The 24,635-nt window shown below is 45.9% G+C and overlaps 1 protein-coding gene across 6 annotated transcripts in view; it reads right to left on the bottom strand.

Moving 5' to 3' along the window:
- The window catches only part of rptor (regulatory associated protein of MTOR, complex 1), a 199,409-nt gene that overhangs the window by 100,664 nt on the left and 74,110 nt on the right, over positions 1-24,635 (bottom strand). For all 6 annotated transcript variants that reach the window (XM_029776869.1, XM_029776872.1, XM_029776870.1 and 3 more), the window contains exon 7: positions 18,201-18,376. In XM_029776869.1, coding sequence (XP_029632729.1) covers positions 18,201-18,376 — 176 coding nt within the window. The remainder of the gene's footprint in view (positions 1-18,200; positions 18,377-24,635) is intronic.

The following is a 24,635-nucleotide window of genomic DNA, read 5'->3' as shown; positions in this document are numbered from 1 at the left end:
GAGAATGATTTATTTCAGCTTTTATTTCCATCATCACATTCCCAGTGGGTCAGAAGTTTACATACACTCAATTATTATTTGGTAGCATTGCCTTTAAATTGTTTAACTTGGGTCAAATGTTTTGGCTAGCCTTCCACAACCTGACCACAATAAATTGGGTGAATTTTGGCCCATTCCCCCTGACAGAGCTGGTGTAACTGAGTCAGATTTATAGGATCCTTGATCGCACACGCTTTTTAAGTTCTGCCCGCAAATGTTCTATAGGATTGAGGTCAGGGCTTTGTGAGGGCCACTCCAATACCTTGGCTTTGTTTTCCTTAAGCCATTTTGCCACAACTTTGGAAGTATGCTTGGGGTCATTGTCCATGTGGAAGACCCATTTGCAACCAAACTTTAACTTCCTGACTGATGTCTGAGATGTTGCTTCAATATATCCACATAATTTTATATCCTCATGATGCCATCTATTTTGTGAAATGCACCAGTCCCTCCTGCAGCAAAGCAGCCCCACAACATGCTGCTGCCACCCCCGTGCTCTACAGTTGGGATGGTGTTCTTCAGCTTGCAAGCATCCCCCTTTTTCCTCCAAACATAACGATGGTCATTATGACCAAACAGTTCTATTTTTGTTTCATCAGACCAGAAGACATTTATCCAAAAAGTACAAACTTGGTCCCCATGTGCAGTTGCAAACCGTAGTCTAGCTTTTTTTATGGCAGTTTTGGAGCAGTGGATTCTTCCTTGCTGAGCGGCCTTTCAGGTTATGTTGATATAGGACTCATTTTACTGTAGATATAGATACTTTGTGCCTGTTCCCTCCAGCATCTTCACAGGGTCCTTTGCTGTTGTTCTGGGATTGATTTGCACTTTTTGCACCAAAATACATTCATCTCTAGGAGACAGAATGCGTCTCCTTCCTGAGCAGTATGACGGCTGCGTGGTCCCATGGTGTTTATTCTTGCGTAGTATTGTTTGTACAGATGAACGTGGTACCTTCAGGCATTTGGAAATTGCTCCCAAGGATGAACCAGACTTTGTGCAAGTCTACAAAACTTGTGTCATGCACAAAGTACATGTCCTAACCGACTTGCCAAAACTATAGTTTGTTAACAAGAAATTTGTGGAGTGGTTGAAAAACGAGTAGTAATTACTCCAACCTAAGTGTATGTAAACTTACGACTTCAACTGCACATACAAATTATTATATCTTTTTTTCACTGTTTGGAATTAGGCAGCCCGAGGTACTGGTGTAACCGACAATGTTATCCCAATTTCATATGCTGCTTAAATTAATTGACACCCATATCAGGTAAAAATGGAACGTCATGTTTTGGTCATGAAGAAAAAGCTAATATCTCGCAGCTTTTTTACCAGTAGCCTGGAATCACTAGTTAGCCTTCAGAAAGTACTCATACCCCTTGACTTATTCCACAACCCGAATTCAAAATTGTTTAAATATGTTTTTTTCCCCACCCATCTCCAAAACAATACCCCATAATGACATTGACATTTTTTGGGGGGGATTTATTGGAAATAAATATGGACATCTCATTTACATAAGTATTCACACCAGAGTCAATACTTTGTAGAAGCACCTTTCGCACCGATTACAGCTTTCTTTTTGGATAAGTCTCTAAGACCTTCGCACACCTGGATTGCACAATATTTGCCAACACATTCATTTTTACAATTCTTTCAGCTCTCAAGTTTATTCTTGATCATTGCTGGACGACCATTTTCAAGTCTTGCCATAGATTTTCAAGCCGATTTAAGTCAAATCTGTAACTAAGCCACTTAGACTCAATGTCTCCTAACTCCAGTGTAGATTTGGCCTTGTGTTAAAGGTTTTGTTCTGCTTAAAGGTGAATTCATCTCCCAATGTCTGTTGGAAACCAGACAGAACCAGGTATTCGTCTAGGATTTTGCCTGTGCTTATAGCTGTATTTCGTTTATTTTTATCCTAAAAAAAACTCCATAGTCCTTGTCGATGACAAGCATACCCATAACATGATGCAGCCACCACCATGCTTGAAAATATGAGGCCTAATTACCCAACATCAGTGCCCGACCTCACTAATGCTCGTGGCTGAATAGAAGTCCCTGCAGCAATATTCCAACATCTAGTGGAAAGCCTTCCCAGTAGAGTGGAGGCTGTTATAGCAGCAAAGGGGGGGGGATCAACTCCATATTAATGACCATGATTTTGGAATGAGATGTTCGACGAGCAGGTGTCCATAAACTTTTGGTCATGTAGTGTAGGCTATATCCTCTTTCAAAACGTAGCAAGTGTTGATGTCATCATTCTTGCTGCTTCCACACACACACACCTGCGAGATCAGGTGTGCGTGTGGTCTCAATTTAATAGAGTAGGCAATAGCCTATGCACGGGCGGAGAAACACGGGGCAGTTATCTTTCCAAGGAAATGTACTTCCTAAATATGATTAGGCTATAGTTTACATTGCGTATAAATAAATATTGATCATCCATATTTCTGTCTGAAAATCGTCCCACTCCTAAAAGGTAGGCTATAAAAATAGCTCAAGAGAAAGTGCAAGTCTCCAACTCCACTCACTTCAACTACATCTATCATATTGGCTGACACAGCCCAGTAATACAGACAGACAAATATAAATGGGCCACGTGAGAAGCTCTGGAAATGTAACCTATTTAAGCTATATTTGTGCATTTGATATCGAAACCAAGAGGTGCAACATCGTGAGACTTCCGGGAACGCTTGCGAAACAGACCAAGCCAGGGTTTGGAGTTTGAAAAGTAAACGAGAAGTGAAAAATTCTCCCTTATGTTAATTTTCTAGAAATCTAAAGGCAGAACCTAGATTGGAGCCAATGTCTTAAGTAGATGACCATGTTATTTATACAACCTCGTGAAAGTGACAAACTGACACGTTTCCATTTTTGTCAAAAACAACTTCATATGAAAGGAGTGCCTTTGATTTGACAGCCTGCACATGCGCAGTTCAGCGCCAGACGACCGTTAGACCCGACGAGGTGTGTCTGTGCTTAGCTAGCCAACGTCACCATGACATCGGAGAAGCAGCCTCCGCGAAATACACTTGATTGATTGAACATGCGAGGTTACGCAATGCTTTGCTTCCCCACTGTGAAGTCACCACAGAGAAGGACAACAGCTACATTTACATTATACTCAGTGTGTTACACTTTTCTCCCGTGTTTCCTCCTTCCCCCTATTGACTAAGGAGATGGGAGGACAGAGAGAATGAGTTGTTAGTGTGCTGACACATTTTCATTCAGAATTGATCAGTGATGTGCCTTTTGAAGGTGTACTGTCACTCACATCATCATAGATAATGACAAGAAGCTACTAGAGGTGACAGGAAAGGCTGTCTCAGTTTCCAGGAGGGAAGGGCTCACGCGCACGCACACACACACACACACACACACACACACACACACACACACACACGTGCTTTCTTTTTCTGTTGTGTGTGTGTGTGTATATATATATATATGTCTGTGTGTGTGTGTATGCATGTGTGAGAACTTAGCTTCCTTAGCGAAAAACACACACGATGCCCAGGTGGCATGATATTGAGGCAGTCATCTGTCAAGGAGTTGGCAGCAGAACAGGAGTCCTGTTTAAAGATTCAGCAGGAAGATGGTGCTTCTCAGCTCCTCATTGTCACACGAGGCCATGACTGGCTCCTAACTATCTGATACGCATGCTGAGTCCCTCAACAATCTCTATCCTCATTTCCTTGCCTTTCCTTATTTAACCCTCTTCTCTCTTCTCCCCTTCTTTCCAAGCTCCTCAGATCTTTCTCACCCTTCTTTCTTCTCCCCTCATTTCTCCACTCCTTTCCTCCCTCTCTTCGCACCATCTCTGCTCTTCTTTCCCCCTCCATTACCATAGCCACCCTCTATCTGAACATCGGGAAATCCCTTGAAGACAGTGCTCTATCAGTGCTGATTTTCTGCTCTGGTGAGCAAGGAATCTCTCTCCCTCTCTATATTCGTACTCACCATCTCATCCTCATCTTTCATTCTCTTCCCTCGGTGCATTTTATGCAGGTTTGGAAGCCGAGGTAAGCCTGTCTTAGTGAGCTTTCTCATCTGGTTCTCTCACTGCTGCGCTGAATGCAAATAGCTAAGGGGAGAAGCACATGCCTCTTTCAGCATGGAAGGGAGAAAGAGAGAGGCAGAGTAAACTACAGTCTCGAGACAGGGCTGATAATGGATATTTCTAGCATTGGAAATAATTCTTTGTTATGACCAATCCAATACCATCAGTCTAAGACTATCAAATCCTTAACTTCTTATGGATGGTGGCAGTATTGAGTCGCTTGGATGACTGACGTGCCCAGAGTAAACTGCCTCCTACTCACTCCCAGAAACTAAGATATGCATATTATTAGTATATTTGGATAGAAAACACTCTGAAGTTTCTAAAACTGTTTGAATGATGTCTGTGAGTATAACAGAACTCATATGGCAGGCAAAAACCTGAGAAAAAACTCCAACCAGGAAGTGATTTGAAGTTTTTCTATCTAATCCCTGTTCAAACGAGTGTCTATGGGGTCATTTTGCACTTCCTAAGGATTCCATTGGCTGTCAACAGCCTTTAGAAACTTGTTTCATGCGTCTCCTGTTACTGGGCAGAGAATAGGAGCTCAGTCAATGAGTGGACTGCCTGGGAGCAGTGAGTTGTTTACTGCGCGGGCACATTTGGTGTGCCGCTCATTCTTTTTCTTCTGTAATGAATACGCTATTGTCCGGTTGGAATATTATCGACGTTTTATGTTAAAAAGATCCTAAGGATTGATTGTAAATATCGTTTGACATGTTTCTACGAACGGTAATGGAACTATTTGACTTTTTGTCTCTTCTTTTACGCTCACGCGTTATGCCTTTGGATAGTGATCTGAACGCATGAACCAAACGGAGGTATTTGGACATAAATATGGAGTATTTCGAACAAAAATAACATTTCTTGTGGCAGTAGGAGTCCTGGTAGTGCATTCCGACCAAGATCAGCAAAGGTAAGGGAAGATTTATAATACTAATTCTTTGTTTAGTTGACTCCAGAACTTGGCGGGTAACTGTACAGCTTGCTTTGATGGCTGAGCTCTGTACTCAGAATATTGAAAAATGTGCTTTCGCTGAAAAGCTATTTTAAAATCTGACACAGCAGTTGCATTAAGGAGTAGTATATCTATAATTCTTTCAATAACTGTTGTAAATTTTATCAACGTTTATGATGAGTATTTTTGTAAATTGATGAGCTGATTCACCGAAAGTTTTGGTGGGAATACATTTTCTGAACACCATGCGCCAATGTAAAATGGGGTTTATGGATATAAATATGAACATTATCGAACAAAACATACATGTATTTTGTAACATTGAGTCCTGGGAGTGTCATCTGATGAAGATCAAAGGTTAGTAATTAATTTTAGCTGACTTTCTGGTTTTTGTGACATCTCTCCTTGCTTGGAAAATGGCTGTGTGGTTTTTCTTGTTTAGGTGCTGTCCTAACAATCTAATGTTTTGCTTTCGCCGTAAAGCCTTTTTGAAAATCGGACACTGTGGTTAGATTAAGGAGAATCTTATCTTCAAAAGGGTGTATAATACTTGTATGTTTGAGAAATTTTAATTATGAGATTTTTGTTGTTTTGAATTTGCCGCCGTGCACTTTCACTGGCTGTCGTCATATCGATCCCGCTAACGGGATTCAAGCCATCAAACTTGTTAAGCAATTTGAGACTTGACTATAGAAATATTATCTACATTTTTTTTCCCCAGATAAGTTGTGTGGCCAAATGAGCCAATTGGGAAATAAGGATTAGGTGGCCATGATAATAGGTTTGAAGACACAATATACAATATACAACAAATACCAAGAGCTGTATTGTGACCACTTAGAACACAGTTTAATGTCTCAACCAAAGAATAAGTATTGATACTTTTTAAAAATATTTTTTTATTTAACCTTTATTTAACTAGGCAAGTCAGTTAAGAACAAATGTTTATTTACAATGACGGCCAACCCTGGCCAAACCCGGACAACGCTGGGCCAATTGTGCGCCGCCCTATGGGACTACCAATCACAGCAGGATGTGATGCAGCCTGGATTCGAACCAGGGACTGCAGTGACGCCTCTTGCACTGAGATGCAGTGCCTTAGACCGCTGCGCCACTCGGGAGCCCTGAGCATGAAAAGATAGTTGACAAAGAAAAGGAAATGGCTACTCCAGTCTTTCACTTTTTATCAGAAACTGACATTTGAAGTACCCATTAGCCTATACCTCATCCTTAGAAAAAACATATGGTAGCGACAAATGCCTGTCTGTACAGCATGTGTGACACCTTGTCGAGTTCTTGCCAATACCTTCGATTTGTACTAGAATTGCTATGACACATACCGCAAAACTTCAATTAATAGCCTGGGCGTTTGTTTGCTTAAATCACAGACCAAAACAAGCGCTCATTAGAGACAGGCGTCTATTTCCTTAATGCACACAGCTTTTTCTCATTTGCATAGTTAATTGTTTAATTCCAGCATTTACCTCCAAAATATTAATCAATTTCTTAATTTCCTGCATGAATGTGTTATCATTTACACACTGTCACATTTCGTATGCCTCTATAAAAACAGAAAACACTTTTCCTTGACAGAATTATTATTATTCTCTGACTCCATTTTCCACCGTTCTTACCTTCTCTACTAGAGGGCATGTCAGAGCAATTTCTTATTTTTTATACATTTACAACATTTCTAAAAAAACTATTTTTGCTTTGTCATAATGGGTTATTGTGTGTAGATTGATCAGGGGGAAAAACAATAAGCAAGGAGAGTGTGATCTGCGCGCAGGCAGCAGGCAGGCAGCGTACAGACAGCTCAGAGATTATTTTATTGACAGGTCTGGTTGCCTAGTGATGGTCCAGCTTCAGAAGCCGCATTCCTTTACAGTGGTATTCCTTTACTAGTAAAACGCCCGTTCATTGGCACTTCAAAACTATCTCCAGAGATGGTTTTGTGTCAGCATTTAAGAAGCTATAGTGTGCCCTTAGAGATAAACAAACACGCCATAGATGAGCCGCTTTAAAAGGGTATATGACTACAGTAGATATAACTTCATTACCTGACCCTAGCGGTCATTAATACCAAATAGGTATTATTATTCTGCATTGTGAGTTGACGTGATTTTTGTTTGAATGGAACGGATTTTTTTTTTTTTTTTTTAAATGGCAGTTTAAACGGTAAGCAACATTTTCAATTTGTCACATTCCTAGATGTCATTCAAGCAAACCACACACCAAATGTGCACTGCATATTTCTATATGTGAAAACGTGTCATTTACAGTATCAACACTTATGATTCACAGTTACAAGGATGACATGCGTTTTACCCTGGGTTGTCCTGAACAGAATGAGCCTGTTTGCTGTATATTATAATAACCAAATAAAGCCTATAACAGCTGAATATAGAGAAAGCATGCCAACTGTGCCAGTGAGAGAAATGTTTAACGTTAAACCCTGCACATGCACGCACACACATGCATGTCTGTGTATATGTGCACGTGTTAGGGGGTGTGCGCGCTTGCTTACGTTTGTGCGAGTGCGTGTATGTGAGACCTTCCTTAGTGAAAACACACACGATGCCCAGGTGGCAGGGTTGGCATGAGGAGTGTGGTCGGAAGCACCAACGTTCCAGGAGATTGAGGCAGTGACCTGCCAAGGAGCAGCAGAACAGGAGTGTCCTTTAAAGATTCAGCAGGAAGATGGAGCTACTCAGCTACAGTCACACAAGGCCATATGATGCTCTCAACTATCTGATAAGCAACTGGCCACCGGAAGGTTCTCTCCCCGTTCTGCTGACAAGTATTTATTTTCCATACACAAGTAATAAAGGCCTAGCGCACTAAGTTGTTAATATATATATATATATATATATATATATATATACATACATACATACATACATACATACATACATACATACATACATACATACATACATACATACATACATACATACATACATACATACATACATACATACATACATACATACATACATACATACATACTTTTCTGCAGCACCCTCAGCACCCCTACTTCTAGCGGCTATGGATAAGCATGCTGAGTCCCTCAAGCATAACAATCCTCCTTCACCTTTCCTTATTTAACCCTCCTCTCTTCTTCCCTGCCTGCCTGCCTGCCTCCCTCCCTCCCACCCCTCTCCCTCCCTCCCTCCCTCCTTGCTTCCCTCTCCCTCCCTGCCTCCAACTAACCTCCTTCCCTGCCTGCCCCCCCCCCCTCCATCTCCCCTCCCTCCCTCCCTCCCTCCATCCATCCATCCTTCCCTGCCTGTCCCCGCCTTCCCTGCCTGCCCTCCCTCCCTCCCTGTCAACCCTTCCCTGCCTGCCACCCTCCGTCCCCCTCCTTCCCTGCCTGCCACCCTCCGTCCCCCTCCTTCCTCTCTCCCTCTCCTTGCCTGCCTGCCTCCCTCCCTCCCTCCCTCCTTCCTTCTCCCACCTTGCCTGCCTGCCTCTCCCTCCCTCCTTCTCCCACCTTGCCTCCCTCCCTCTCCCTCCCTCCTTCCCTGCCTGCCTCCATCCCTCTCCCTCCTTCCCTGCCTGCCTGCCACTCCCTCCTTCCCTGCCTGCCTGCCTGCCTGCCTGCCTGCCTGCCTGCCTGCCTGCCTGCCTGCCTCCCTCCCTCCCTGCCTCTCCCACCTTGCCTGCCTGCCTCCCTCTCCCTCCCTCTCCCTCCCTCCTTGCCTCCCTCCTTCCCTGCCTGCCTCCCTCCCTCCCTCTACCTCCTTCCCTGCCTGCCTGCCTGCCTCTCCCTCCCTCCTAGCCTCCCTCCTTCCCTGCCTGCCTCCCTCTCCCTCCCTCTCCCTCCTTCCCTGCCTGCCTGCCTCTCCCTCCCTCCCTCCCTCTCCCTCCTTCCTTCCCTGCCTGCCTGCCTGCCTCTCCCTCCCTCTCCCACCTTGCCTGCCTCCCTCCCTCCCTCCCTCTCCCACCTTGCCTGCCTCCCTCCCTCTCCCTCTCCCTCCCTCCCTGCCTCTCCCTCCCTCTCCCTCCTTCCCTGCCTGCCTCTTCCTCCCTCTCCCTCCTTCCCTGCCTGCCTCTCCCTCCCCCTCCCTCCTTCCCACCTTCCTTCCCTCTTTGCCTGCCTGCCTCTTTGCCTGCCTGCCTCTTTGCCTGCCTGCCTCTTTGCCTGCCTGCCTTTTTGCCTGCCTGCCTTTTTGCCTGCCTGCCTCCTTCCGTACCTGCCTGCCTCCTTGCCTTCCTACCTGCCTGCTTCCTTGCCTTCCTACCTGCCTGCTTCCTTGCCTTCCTACCTGCCTGCTTCCTTGCCTTCCTACCTGCCTGGCTCCTTGCCTTCCTACCTGCCTGCCTCCTTGCCTTCCTACCTGCCTGCCTCCTTGCCTTCCTACCTGCCTGCCTCCTTGCCTTCCTACCTGCCTGCCTCCTTGCCTTCCTACCTGCCTGCCTCCTTGCCTTCCTACCTGCCTGCCTCCTTGCCTTCCTACCTGCCTGCCTCCTTGCCTTCCTACCTGCCTGCCTCCTTGCCTTCCTACCTGCCTGCCTCCTTGCCTGCCTCATACCTGTATCCCCTCTTTTCCACACTTCTCCATCACCTTAGCCTCCCCCCCGCATCGGGGAAATCAGAAATAATTTTCTTGCTCTGGTAAGCAAGGAAGCCCTCTCACTCTTCCTATATTAATTTTTTTCTCTCCCGCTCACCCACCCCCCCCCCCCCCCCCCCCCCCCTCCCTCCCTCTTTCATTCACTTTCCTCCATGCATTTTCTTTTGCAGGTTTGGAAGCAGAGGCCTTGACGTCTTGGTGAGCCTTCGTCGTTTTTTTCCCATTCCTTTTCTCACTCCGGGCTGAATGCAATTAGCTATGGAAAGAAGCACGTCTCTTTCAGCATGGAGGGGAGACAGGGTGAAAGTGAGGGAGAGAAAGAGTGCGAGAGAGCGAAAGAGGCAGATTTCACTGCAGTCTCGAGATAGGGCTGATAATAGATATTTCTAGCATTGGAAAACATCTGTTATGCCCAATCCAATGATGTTCACTCTAAGACTATCAAATCCTTAAGCAATAAGACTTGGCTATAGAAATATTATCTACCGTTATATTACTTCATCACCAACCTTTATTTTTACCAGAAGTTGAGTGGTCAAATGAGTCAATTGGGAAATAAGGATTACGTTGCCATGATAATATTAGATGTTGGGTTTGAAATTTAGCCAAGACACAATATTCTTGCAACAAATGCAAAGAAACGTATAGTGACCACTGAGACCTCAATTTAATGTCTCAACCAAAAGAATGAGAGTTGACACTTTTTGGGAATTATATGCCTATAAAATGTCCTTCCCCAATGGTAATATTGTACGCCAATGCATCCCACTATAACGGATCCTTGGAGCATGAAAAGATAGTTGATAAAGAAGAGGAAATGGCTACTCACTTTCCACAGAAACTGCCATTTGAAGTACCCATTAGCCTATACTTATCCTTTGATAGAAAAACCATGAGTGACGTGTGTCTGTACGTCATGTGTGTACGTCAATTGTGCACGTCATGTGTGCACATCTGAGACCTTGCCGAGTTCTTGCCAATAATTTCGATTTGTACTAGAATTGGCCCTGTTTGAACCCAGAACAGTGATGCTAAGATGCATATCCCCTCAAACTACAACAACACTAGGACATAAGGAGAGCGGGAGTGCTGGGTATTGTAGTTCACAGGATAAGAGATCAGATTCCACTCCTGATTGTCCAGAAATTGCCATTTTAAAAAGTCATTAATATTTATGACACTACAGAGACCTCATTAAAACTGAAGGTCAAAATAGGGCCCCCATAGGGCTCTGGTCTAAAGTAGTCCACTATATAGGGACTAGGGTGCCATTTGGGATGCAGCGTAAGTCTTATTTTGACCTTAAGTAGAAATAGAATAACGGAGAAAAGGAGAAAATTAAAATCCATTGTGTTTATGACAAAAATAATTACTTTTTAAAATGTCCTATGAGTACATCTTGAAGTTCGCCCGTCCTCCTCACCCACATATCTCAGCGTAATCTGTCAATGATCTTTACAAAGGGGTCGCAACCTGCTTAAGCATTTATGACGTTAGAATCTGGCAAACAGTGCTTTGCAAATACAATGTCTACTGTGAAATGCTTCACAAACTGGCATGACCTTGTCATTTCTAAGGAGTCAAATGGCGAACAGCAACTACCATAAGAATAATTTATTCTATCAATCGGACATTGTGGCAGCCATTTTGGATCGAGGAACTCCAGTTCCATATGAGGGCTAGACATTCACTTTTTTAGCCATTTATCTTTCGGATAAGTTGGACAGAAAGCTCAAATCACTTGTGCCAACAACAAATCTATATTCTTCTTGTTTGACAGTTTTTTTTTTACTTGCACAAACAAGCAGACTGTCCCTTTTCAGCAAATAAACACTTGTTTCAAATAAACGCTGGGTCTAAATTAATTGTTTACGAGGTTTCCATGGACACAGCTCTGATATTACCATGGTCATGTGCATTAAACTTTATTATTTTTATCTGTCATCGTCGCAAGCCATGGCACAACCAAATTCATAGAGCAAAATTCCGGCGAGGCAACAGCCAGGCATTTTGGAATTGATCCAAAATGAGTGCGAAAAGTCAAAGTTCAAGGGCGAGACTGCGAGGTGGATCAGAAGAGGGCGATACTGCGAGATGGATCAGAAGAGGGCCAGACTGCGAGGTGGATCAGAAGAGGGCCAGACTGCGAGGTGGATCAGAAGAGGGCGAGACTGCGAGGTGGATCAGAAGAGGGCGAGACTGCGAGGTGGATCAGAAGAGGGCCAGACTGCGAGGTGGATCAGAAGAGGGCCAGACTGCGAGGTGGATCAGAAGAGGGCCAGACTGCGAGGTGGATCAGAAGAGGGCCAGACTGCGAGGTGGATCAGAAGAGGGCCAGACTGCGAGGTGGATCAGAAGAGGGCCAGACTGCGAGGTGGATCAGAAGAGGGCCAGACTGCGAGGTGGATCAGAAGAGGGCCAGACTGCGAGGTGGATCAGAAGAGGGCCAGACTGCGAGGTGGATCAGAAGAGGGCCAGACTGCGAGGTGGATCAGAAGAGGGCCAGACTGCGAGGTGGATCAGAAGAGGGCCAGACTGCGAGGTGGATCAGAAGAGGGCCAGACTGCGGTGGATCAGAAGAGGCAGACTGGGTGGATCAGAAGAGGGCCAGACTGCGAGGTGGATCAGAAGAGGGCCAGACTGCGCGGTGGATCAGAAGAGGGCCAGACTGCGAGGTGGATCAGAAGAGGGCCAGACTGCGAGGTGGATCAGAAGAGGGCCAGACTGCGAGGTGGATCAGAAGAGGGCCAGACTGCGCGGTGGATCAGAAGAGGGCCAGACTGCGAGGTGGATCAGAAGAGGGCCAGACTGCGAGGTGGGGAGAGGGAAAAAAAAGACAGGCTCTAATAAGCGCTGGTTGTGTTCGGTGATGGAAGCAAATAAATGCTTGGGCTGTTAATTGAGGTTTTATGGTATTCATAGACATTCAACCTGACATGAAAGGGCCTGGCCTGCATGTTGCCATTCCTAGAGAGCTTTCATCCAGCAGAGTTCCTCCCCCACCCAAATGCAGAGCCCCCCCCCCCCGTTCCATGGCTTCCCTCAGTACAGTACCCCCATGGATATTAAATATGACAAGGCACGGAAAGAGTACAAAGAAAAGCTCCTCATGGACAATCCAGAGACACTATTTGCTGACTGCTATACAAATGGGAACGTAAGCAACCTAATTTTCCATACAAACCATCCCTGGGCATGGCACACAACTATAAGAGCACACTACCCTGCTTGTAAGAGAGAGGGTATTGGCAGAGGGTGGAAAATCAGAATAGTGTAAAATGAGGACCCTGAGACTGAGACACCCTCTGTCAACCTGTACAAGAATGGAACAGTGGTGTTGCAGGGCAGCGTCATATATTTCCAAAAGGAATCACAGCGAGAGCACGACAGGAGAAGCTTTCTCTTGGTGACGACTCCACCCACCTCGAGCGAGTCTGATCACACCTCTTCAAAACTGTCCTGCAGACAAGGATAGTCACACTGTACCCCCCCAGCACTTAACACACCCAGGTCCCACAACTGCACTGCTCCTCCATCAGGGATAAACTCACTGAGCTGGACAGAGACATGGTGGCGCTCTGGGAGAGAGCTAGTCCACACTCTCCAGATAGCACAGACACACAAAACAGACCAGCACAACACCACCACCCCTACAGTACCCAGAGGGCTGAAGGTGGAGATAGACTGCTGTCTGAGAGAGCTGGCTGCACTCCGGTCTGAGGTGAGAGACCTTATTAAGGAGGAGAGAGAGGAACACATGACACAGCACTGCAGGAGGTGGTGGGAAAGCAGAGGTACAAAAATCAACCAGTCACGAGAGCTAGCCATCCCCACCCAAAGAAGCCAACAGAACAGTCCACTTCAGACATCGACCACAGTCGGACAGAAAGCAGGATCTACCAACCCAGCAGACTCCCTCCTCTTGGCATCCCCTGTCAGCCCACCAGATCTCTCTCCTGACAACACTCCCACACCCACCGAGGACACACAAAAGCCAGACTTTCCCATTTGAGTCAATGACGAGAGGAAACCTTTTCCAAAACACCAAGTGGCTAAACTCTGGGATCCGAACACTCGGCATGCCCTGGAGTTGCTGTCAGAGGACCAACTAGGGTCACCAAGGCACATTATAATATAGACAGGCACAAACGAACTGAGAGACCAGCAGGAAAGTGTGGCCACAGCACTCAGAGTGATTGGAAAAGCCTTCTCCACTTTCCCCAACGCACAAGTGGTTATCTCCACCCTGCTAGCAGGAAAACACTTTTACCCTGCCACCACACAGTGGGTGAATGCAAGCATTTCCCAGGACTGTGCCTCAAAACCAAATGTTTACCTGGCTCACCACTCCACCTTGGACTTGAACAGCCTTTATGACCAGGTCCACCTCTACAAGGCAGCAGTCCCTGAAGGACGTCACCCTCAACCACAGCCCCTCACACAGGAGCAACCGAGAAACGAGCACCCAGCCCAGACCAGCAAGACCCCTACCCCCAGAGGACCTGCACCAAGAGGATCCACACCAAGAGGACCTACACCCAGACCAGCAAGAACCCCTCCTCCCGGAGGACCTGCACCCAGAGGAACCACACCAAGAGGACCTACACCCAGACCAGCAAGACCCCCTCCCCCCGGAGGACCTGCACCAAGAGGATCCACACCAAGAGGACCTACACCCAGACCAGCAAGACCCCCTCCCCCCGGAGGACCTGCACCCAGAGGATCCACACCAAGAGGACCTACACCCAGACCAGCAAGACCCCCTCCCCCCAGAGGACCTGCACCAAGAGGATCCACACCAAGAGGACCTACACCCAGACCAGCAAGACCCCCTCCCCCCGGAGGACCTGCACCAAGAGGATCCACACCAAGAGAACCTACACCCAGACCAGCAAGACCCCCTCCCCCCGGAGGACCTGCACCCAGAGGATCCACACCAAGAGGACCTACACCCAGACCAGCAAGACCCCCTCCCCCCGGAGGACCTGCACCAAGAGGATCCACACCAAGAGGACCTACACCCAGACCAGCAAGACCCCCTCCCCCCGGAGGACCTGCACCCAGAGGATCCACACCAAGAGGACCTACACCCAGACCACAGCACCACCAGTTACATCCCCCACCCCAACCAGTCAACAACTCCCCAAACAAACTCTAGCCACACCCTATATAGGCCACCCCAGATCAGTCTTATGCCTCTTCTGCCCTCCACCCCAAGCCCCCAGCAGCAAGGACCTCAACATGACAGCCACACATATGCCCAGGTCGTGAGCAGAGCAACAGGCCCAACCCCCACTAAAACACCCCCCCCCCCCCCCCCCCCCCCCCCCCCCCCCCAAGCCCCATCCTGCGACCTAAGATGTATGTATCAGATGCTCAACATGCTCTGCTCACACCTACTGTAATGGTCCGGGCCAAAACCACAGGAAAACAACACAATACACTGGAACACAAAGCGTTTACTATCTCATCCTGGAATACACAAGGTCTGAGGTCATCTGCCTTTGGCCTAAAGAGCAGGAACCCAGACTTCATAAAAGACATCGGAAATACATTGTCATCCTACAAGGAACATGGTATAGAGGAGACGGACCCACTGGTTGCCCTCTAGCTTACAGAGAGCTGGTAGTCCCATCCACCAAACTACAAGATGTTAAACAGAGAAGAGACTCAGGGGGTATGCTAATTTGGTGTAGAGCAGACCTAACCCACTAATAAATTAGTCAAAACAGGAACATTTTACATCTGGCTAGAAATGAATAAGGAAATTATGAAGAAAAAACGTCCTTGTGTGCTACCTATATCCCCCCCAGTAGAATCCCCATACCTTAACGATGTAGAATCCCCATACCTTCTCCATCCTAGAGAAGGAGATCAACCATTTCCAGGCACAGGTACTAGTCTGTGGCGACCTAAATGCCAGAACTGGACAAGAACCTGACACTTTTAGCACACGGGGACAAACGCCTACCTCGAGGTGACAGCATTCCCTCACAAATTTGCCCCCCTAGATACAACTGTGACAAAACAACCAACAAAAACAGGTCACAACTCCTGCAGCTCTGTCTCACCCTGGGTCTGTACATAGTCAACGGTAGGCTTCGAGGGGACTCTTACGGACGGCACACCTACAGCTCATCTCTTGGCAGTAGTACTGTATATTACTTTATCACTGACCTCAACCCAGAGTCTCTCAGAGCGTTCACAGTCAGCCTACAGACACCCCTATCAGATCACAGCAAAATCACAGTCTACAAAAAAGAGCAATACTCAAACCATGAGGCATCAAAGCCAAATTAACTGCATAATATTAAGAAATTCGACAACCACCTAAAAGGAAGCGATTCTCAAACCTTCCATAACAAAAAGGCATCACCTACAGAGAGATGAACCTGGAGAAGAGTCCCCTAAGTAAGATGGTCTTGGGGCTCTGGTCACAAACAGAGCCCCAAGGCAGCAACACAATTAGACCCAACCAAATCATGAGTAAACAAAAAGATAATTACTTGACACATTGGAAAGAATTAACAAAAAATTTTAGCAAACTAGAATGCTATTTGGCCCTAAACAGAGAGTACACAGTGGCAGAATACTTGCCCACTGTGACTGACCCAAAATGAAGGACAGCTTTGACTATGTATATAGACTCAGTGCGCATAGCCTTGCTATTGAGAAAGGCTGCCACAAAATGAGGTGGAAACTGCGCTGCACTTCCTAACCCCTTCTTATTCCAAATGACCATATTAGAGACACATATTTCCCTCAGATTACACAAACCCAAAGAATTCCAAAACAAAAACAAATTTGATAAACTCCCATATCTATTGGATTAAATACCACAGTGTGCAATCACAGCAGCAAGATTTGTGATCTGCTGCCACAAGGTCAACCAGTGAAGAACTGTTGTATACTATTGTAAATATAACCCATATTTATGTTTATTTATTTTCCCTTTTTTAACTATTTGCACATCGTTACAACACTGTATATAGCCATAATATGACATTCGAAATGTGCCTATTCCTTTGGAACGTTTGTGAGTGTAATGTTTACTGTTCATTTATAGTTTATTTCAATTTTGTTTATTAGCTATTTCACTTGCTTTGGCAATGTAAGCATATGTTTCCCATGCCAATAAAGCCCTTTGAATTGAAAGACAGTGAAAGTGAGGATAGAGATGTTCCGGCTTATGGAGCATCACGTTTAATATGCACAGAATGAATAGATTTGGGCCCGTGGCCTAATCCCATTGTGAATATGAAACTGGACAATCACACACACAGGCAAAGACAATACACTGATGGTTGGATAGATAGAGACTTCTGAGGTCTCCACTCATGAGTAACAGAGAAACACACTACAGAGAACACCGCAATACCAGAGTCATGTTCATCAGGCAAAAACACACGCCATGAAGTTGAACACTGGTGATAGCCTAATTCAATGTCCATTTTCTCCCCTTTACACAAAGTGACCGTGAGCCTTTCCAAGAGGATTCCTGTGCTAGCATCCCAGTTGAATCACCTCTCTGCCAGACATCAACCCAGTAAAGCTGGTAAACACCATACTATATGGTTGTACCCTACGACCCTAATCGTCACCCAGTCATTACATAAATAACACTTCCTACAAATGGGCTTGTGTGTGTGTGTGTGTGTGTGTGTGTGTGTGTGTGTGTGTGTGTGTGTGTGTGTGTGTGTGTGTGTGTGTGGGGCACGCATGGTGAAGTGACAGGGGATCTTTACAGGTGATGAAATCAACTTTGGTTAGTAAGCAAGACCTCCCTCAGTGTGATCTACATGCTAAATCGGCTGTACCACACAGACAGACAGCACTAGAGGCAGAAAATACAACACTAGGGAACATGGAATGATATCCAATTATATTAGTATGTCAAATTAAGGCTATACCGATATATTCCCCCAATGTACAATATGTTCAAAACTAATAACGCATCAACGCTTTAGAGAGCAGGGGTGTCAACGGTTGGATTCTGGGTAAACTTTGAACATTGAGATATTAAAGACATGATGAATCAGACGCATAGTATATAAAGGAGTGAGAAGTTAATGGTTCTCTGTAGTGAGACAACTGAGCTTGGAATGTGCTGAGTGCAGGGAAAACAAATCGCACGTGACAGTACTTGAACGGAGACACCGTTGAAGGCTCATATCACTTAGTTCCCTGCTTAGCAAGAAGGATGCAATGTTTAGAGATACGGAGGAGACTCCAACCAAAGTGGGGTATGAATACCACTACGGGGGAAGCCATGTCTTTTGTCTGAATACAGCTGTGTCGACCGTTCGGGAAGAATTCAACTTGGTTAAGCTTCTCTAGTGTCCGTGAGTTACTTACTCTGACAAATTTGACCCTAACACTACTAATGACCATAGTTATGTGGAAAATATATATCTAAATCGTTTTCATTTGGCATACTAATATCAATATCAGTGGATATAATTGAACAAGGAAAGTACGCCATTTAGACAGCGTGTCTGAGAATAAGTTAGGTTGAGTTAAGTTGGAGTGATCCATCTTTCGGCTGGTCCACTGTGGATCTTACCAGCGCAGGGCGATCTTGATGGGCGTGGTGAGGCAGGAGGTGAAGAGGTCAGCGGGGAGGTCAGGGTTCATGGGCAGTAGCTCTGAGGCTTCGCAGGCGGCCAGCTGGATACAGTTCTTCATGGAGGGGGGGAGAGGCATCTGGGCCAGGGGGTGGTTGGGGTTAATGGCTGCCACCTTGAAGAGGACAAAAGACTTGGATTGGAGATGAGGCTAATAGAGGGATAGGCTATACAGAGACACAGTTCAAACAGATAAGCTGCACATACGGACACACCGATTTCATGCTATCCCTGTCTGAATGAAATACAGTTTTATTCAAAAATAAAATTAAAAAAAGGTACAGACAGAACACCAGGGAATAATAGAAAAATATGTAATACTGAACTCTCGCACTTGACCTTCTCCCCCCTTGCTGGCTCTGACTTTGCTGATAGCTACTTTATTGAGGAGAAATGTACTTACTATGACTGTGATATGTGGTCGTCCCACCTCGCCATCTTAAGATGGATGCACTAACTAAGTCGCTCTGGATAAAAGCGTCTGCTAAATGACTCAAATGTAAATAAAGTCAGAGAGAAAAGAGGTGAAAGGAAAGAGAAATAACAGTCGACAAAGAACAAGATGACAGAACAAGAGAGAAGGGAAAACCAACCAGAGATGGTAACACCGAGCAAGAGAAAGAGGACCAGATGAATGAACAAGAACAGAAGAGAAGAGACATAACAGGCCAGAGGGATGTGCAGGTCAGAGAAAGGGAGTGAAAACCTTTAGGTCATTGGATCCTCTCACTGCTCTAAACTTCCTCTATCATCCGGTAATGAGATGGTGGAAGAGAGCTTTTGAAGTTCAGGGCGGCGGCAGTGTTCGACAGCACAGCGTACTCTGAGCAAACAGCCTCTGGAGCAGATATTGGCTAATGTGATATCATTCTGGGGAACTAGACCGCCTGTACAATGCCATGAATAGAAAGGTGAGAGAGACTACTGAGTGTGTGTGGAATGCACAGGTGTTTATGCATGAGTGCATGTGTGAGGGCGCGCGTCTACTCCTGTATGGGTGTATAGATCCACCCAGACCTGATTTAATGTCAGCCTGCCTCTAGGCACCTTGTGGAGGTGAGCTCCACATTTCATTTGACGACCTCGAAGCGCTCCCTTCCCCTCCTTATCCAGGGCTGTGTACCATGGACTCCCTGGGCTTATAAATACTTAACAGACTTATGACTGAAGCGCTTCTACTTTCGAGCTTCAAATGTGTGAGTTCTGCCATAATTCTACAATTCTGGTGCAGCTTAAATCTCCCAATGACTAACAATACGTGACGAACGGCCGAGTTTCAGGCAAGGATCTGGAGATGTGATCCGGCCCTTGGGGGTAATTTTGTACTGATGGCATAGCTGATGCATATGATGGAAGGGTGCAATACAATTTAAAGCACTTTGTCCTTCTAGCCTTATGATGGCAAGCGTCACGGTAGATGGATGGTACCACGTGTTGAAGAGTGGGACTCTTCATTGCACCCAGGAGACTGAGATTTACCTAGCACTCCTAAAACCATCCCATCCGTGAGAGAAGAGGGAAATTCTGCTTTAAGTGGTAAAACCCATTCCTGTTTTTAAAAACATCACTATGCCAAGCTGGCTATAACTGCTGTGCAGGGAGGAAGTGAAAGATCTTCTCCAAAGTGTCAACCAAAACACTTAGATACAGTGCAGTAGACCAGGGACACATGCCCAGTCGATCAGACACAGAACTTCTGCTCTCTGTCCTCACATCTCCTTAGTCTATAGGGAGAAAAGGGAACGTGGGATGCACACACATGCACTCAAAGACAAGTGTCACACACAGCACACACAATCTGGAAAATGTGAGGTGAAAACAGCTCAATTCTCCCCACAGTCAACTCCTCAACATCTGATGCAAGGCTTGGTAAACCTAGGCTTATTAACGCCACTTAGGGCAGAGTGCAGACGATGGAAGGCTGGTCATATTTTACTAAGGGCTAGCTGGTACACACACACACACACACTCTGAAATGCAACCAGACAGACCGACCAGCATTTTCTCCATATTTTTCCCCTTGGTGAGGAGCAAATACAACATTCCAAAACTTTCAATTGAAATCAACCGAGGCATGAAAAGTCTCTCAGTTCAGGGTGCAACAGAGCCATGGGCAGAAGAGCCGCTCCACCTAAACAACGGAGATACACTGAAACAACAACCTCAACACTACATGATGAGACAGCACGAGTCCTCCCAGTTCTAGAAACACACCGGGAATAAGTCACTTCTAAATCAGTAGAACCATAGTGAAACCCCTTATGGATATAGACCCTTCCTCTCTAATTGTAGTTTGTTATGAGGAGACTCCAGAGAAAGGAAGCTTGCCAACATCTCAGTGTGAGATCCATGTGTGTCTTCATTGCTTTTTAGGTACACACTCATAAATACCACTATAAAACCTACAGCTCTGCTCAGACCTGCCTGGATTAATAGGGACGTGTGTGCGCTTGCGTATGTACACTGTGCATGTCAGTGTCTCGTACGATTACATCTTCTCTGTCACTTGTTAATGATGAAAATGGGGAATGTTACACTAACCAACGCAACATGGATATTTGAACTCGTCCATAATGCATGATGATGGATCAACGATGGTGGAACAATATTGTTACACAAGTCATTTGGGATATTGTGATACAATACACACCTTATGGTAAATACCACATTACTGCCTAAACCCTGCTGCTTTTTGGTAATTAACATATTAGCATATCATAATCTCAGAAATGTGCATTACAATCAGCATGGAAGGATTTTATTTTCACACTGGGTATGTGATTTTTTTTACTGACACTAATTCACAGAACTAATTGTACTGTATGGGGAGCGGGGCGTATACACACAGCAAGGAGACAACACACACACACTCAAACACAGCCTTTACAATACACACATGCAGACACATTGGCTGAGAACAGACATACCAACAGACAAATGCACAACAATCAGACTCCTTCCGCCCAAAGGAAAGAGCACGGACACACAAACACAGTCATTTCCACACAACAGATAACGCAGTGAGCATCATATTGCTGACTCCATACAGTAAGTTCTGAAATATTTAGCAGGAAGCGGACTGCTCATAACAGAGCACTCAAACACCACACCCTGACTGAAGGTTGCGTGAGCGAGTGAGAGAGAGAGAGAACGAGAGAGAGAGAACGAGAGAGAGAGAGAACGAGAGAGAGAGAGAGAACACCTCCCCCTCCTTCCGCACAACTCGATATTTCCCAGTAAAAAAAATAGATAATGAATAAAAAGGGCCCTGGTGGGATCAAGTCTGTCCGTGTGTGTGTGTGTTTATGAATACATGCATATAAGAAGGGTTGTGTGCGTGTGAGAAGGCATGGGCGTGAACTTGGGCCACCCTCTTCGTTCACTCTGCTGCAGCGCGTTGTGCTGTTGCGGAAAGAGGGATGGAGAGGAGGCGGAGAGCACGGGGACTCCCTGCCTGGGTACTATCATGCATCTTTAATAGTGTTCCGGAACTACCTCCCTCCCTCTGTCTCTCCACCGCTCTCCTTCCTCTCTTTCCCTACCTCCCTCCTCATCCTATTTCAATATTCCTCTTTCATCTATCCCTCTCTCCCTTTCCTCTCCCTCCCAACTACCATTCATCTTTCCATCCCCGTCCTCCAACTCTCATTCTCCATCACTCCCCCCCATCCCTCTCTTCCTGTTGCTGTGCAGGCGGGGGAGACGTGCACCAAGGTGTAAAGTGGAGCCATTTTGCCTTCCGCCAGCAGTATGATGATATTTAACTTGGTCTAGTTCTAACAGAGGGCTATGAAGCTGAAAGCAGTATGATGTTATTTAACTTGGTCTAGTTCTAACAGAGGGCTATGAAGCTGAAAGCAGTATGATGATATTTAACTTGGTCTAGTTCTAACAGAGGGCTATGAAGCTGAAAGCAGTATGATGATATTTAACGTGGTCTAGTTCTAACACAGAGGGCTATGAAGCTGAAAGCAGTGTGGTCTAACACAGTAGTAACCCCAACTGTTCTGTGCTCTGACCCAGAAAAACAACATTTTCAATACAAACTGACTGAAGACATCACCCTGAAACTGACCCACTAAGAAGGACCCACTCCAAACACAAAGCATCATTTCCTTTTGCATATCGGCACATTCTTTTCTGATGAATAAGGTTTGTTAAAAACATCACGTTTACTTTCGACCAAGACTCATACTTAGGTTATGCCACATTAAATTCCATTGTATCACATGGCCCATGTTGTTATATGGCACATTTTTAAATAGTTTGTTCACAAACTCACTGTTCAGTGGCTACAACCTTACACTTGAGTGGATAGCTAGGCTAGCATGGAAGCAGTGTTTCTCAACAGTTCCAGCTGGCTGGAGCTAAGAGCTTTACCCCATAGTGACCCAAAGAGAACCCAGAGTGGTCAATTACACCAACACTTTTAACAGCTGAGGAACGAAGGCTACTCTCTATCCCTCTCCCTCTCTCTTGCCATCTCGCTCTAGACCTCTGTTGATCCATCTCTCCATTCCTCCTCACTTTTTCTCTCTTCCTTCCCCACTCCCTCTCTCCCGCACTGACAGCTTTAAGTGTTACTGATGGGCCGCTGGGCCTTCTCTCGCTCCTTCCTCTATCTGGGCCGTGACCCCTGCTATCTCAGCCTGGTAAGAGTTGGACACATAGGGAGCAGGGCAGAGGGAACCTGAATGGACAGATGGGGAGAAAAGGAGAAAAGCTGTGTTTCTGGTATTGAACTTAGCGTGACTGCATAGTGAAGGATGAATCTCCTCTCAGCCTCTCTAGACTGCATTGTAACACTTTTTTGTCCATCGCCTCTCTGCCATCCCTTCCTCTCCCACTTCTCTTTTCCCCACTTTCCTCCCCCTTTCTATTGCACGCTATCTCCCCCCCCTTCTCTACATCTCATCAACCCTCCTTGTCCTTCTCTCGCTCATCCTCTCTTTCTGCTGTATTCCATATAATCTGAAGTGCGTTCAAACTCCATGAATAATTGAACTGCGTGTTGTAAATTCACTTGAGATGGCCAGGAAGAAGAAAACAGTGAAATAAGGTGGGTAGAGGGATGGTAGGGAGGGGGATAGGAGATCCTGACCAAACCAAAACACTATCATTAATTAATTTAGCTCCAGCTGCCTATTCGCTGGCTGGGATCACAGAGAGGAGATTGTGAAATGCTTCTTTCGTTCAAAAGAATTAGCTGGCTTGCCATTCGGGAATTCAAGGGACATTATAGACACATATACCATGGTCTCACTGGGGGAGTGGGTGTGTGTGTGTGTATGGGGAAACTCTGTGTGTGTATGTGTACGTCGGTGTGTGTGTACAGAGCATTCATAAAGTATTCAGACCCCTTGACTTTTCCCATATTTTGTTACATTACAGCCTTATTCTAAAATGGAATAATCCCCCCCCCCCTCAATCTACACACAATAACCCATAATGACAAAGAAATAATTTTTACACTTTTTTATTTTATAAATGAAATACATTTACATAAGTATTCAGACTCTTTACTCAGTACTTTGTTGAAGCACCTTGGGCAGCGATTAGAGCCTCGAATCTAATTGGGTACGACACTAAAAGCTCGGCACATTTGGGGAGTTTCTCCCATTCCTCTCTGCAGATACTTTCAAGCTCTGTCAGGTTGGATGGGGGTGATGTCGCTGCACAGCTATCTCTCCAGAGATGTTCGATTGGGTTCAAGTCCGGGCTCTGGCTGGGCCACTCAAGGACATTCAGAGACTTGTCTCGAAGCCACTCCTGCATTGTCTTGGCTGCGTGCATAGGGTCATTGTCCTGTTGCAAGGTAAACCTTCACCCCAGTCTGAGGTCCTGAGCGCTCTGGAGCAGGTTTTCATCAAGGATCTCTGTACTTCAAAAAAAAAATTGTTTCCCTCAATCCTGACTAGTCGCAGTACCTGCCATTGAAAGACATCCTCACAGCATGATGTTGCCACCACCATACTTCACCGTAGGGATGGTGCCAGGTTTCCTCCAGACGTGAAGCTTGGCATTCAGGCTAAAGAGTTCAATTTTGGTTTCATCAGACCAGAGAATCTTGTTTCTCATGGTCGTAGTCCTTTAGGTGCCTTTTGGCAAACAAGCGGGCTGTCATGTGTCTTTTACTTCAGAGTGGCTCCCGTCTGGCCACTACTATAAAGGCCTCATTGGTGGAGTGCTGCAGAGATGGTTGTCCTTCTGGAAGGTTCTTCCATCTCCACAGAGGAACTCTGGAGCTTTGTCAGTATGACCATCGGTTTCTTGGTCACCTCCCTGACCAAGGCCCTTCTCCCCTGATTGCTCAGTTTGGCCAGGTGTCCAGCTCTTAGAAGAGTTTGCGGTTCCAAACTTCTTCCATTTAAGAA

This window comes from Salmo trutta, chromosome 14, assembly GCF_901001165.1.
Source record: "Salmo trutta chromosome 14, fSalTru1.1, whole genome shotgun sequence".
NCBI lineage: Eukaryota > Metazoa > Chordata > Actinopteri > Salmoniformes > Salmonidae > Salmo > Salmo trutta.
This window is presented reverse-complemented; position numbering and strand designations above follow the sequence as displayed.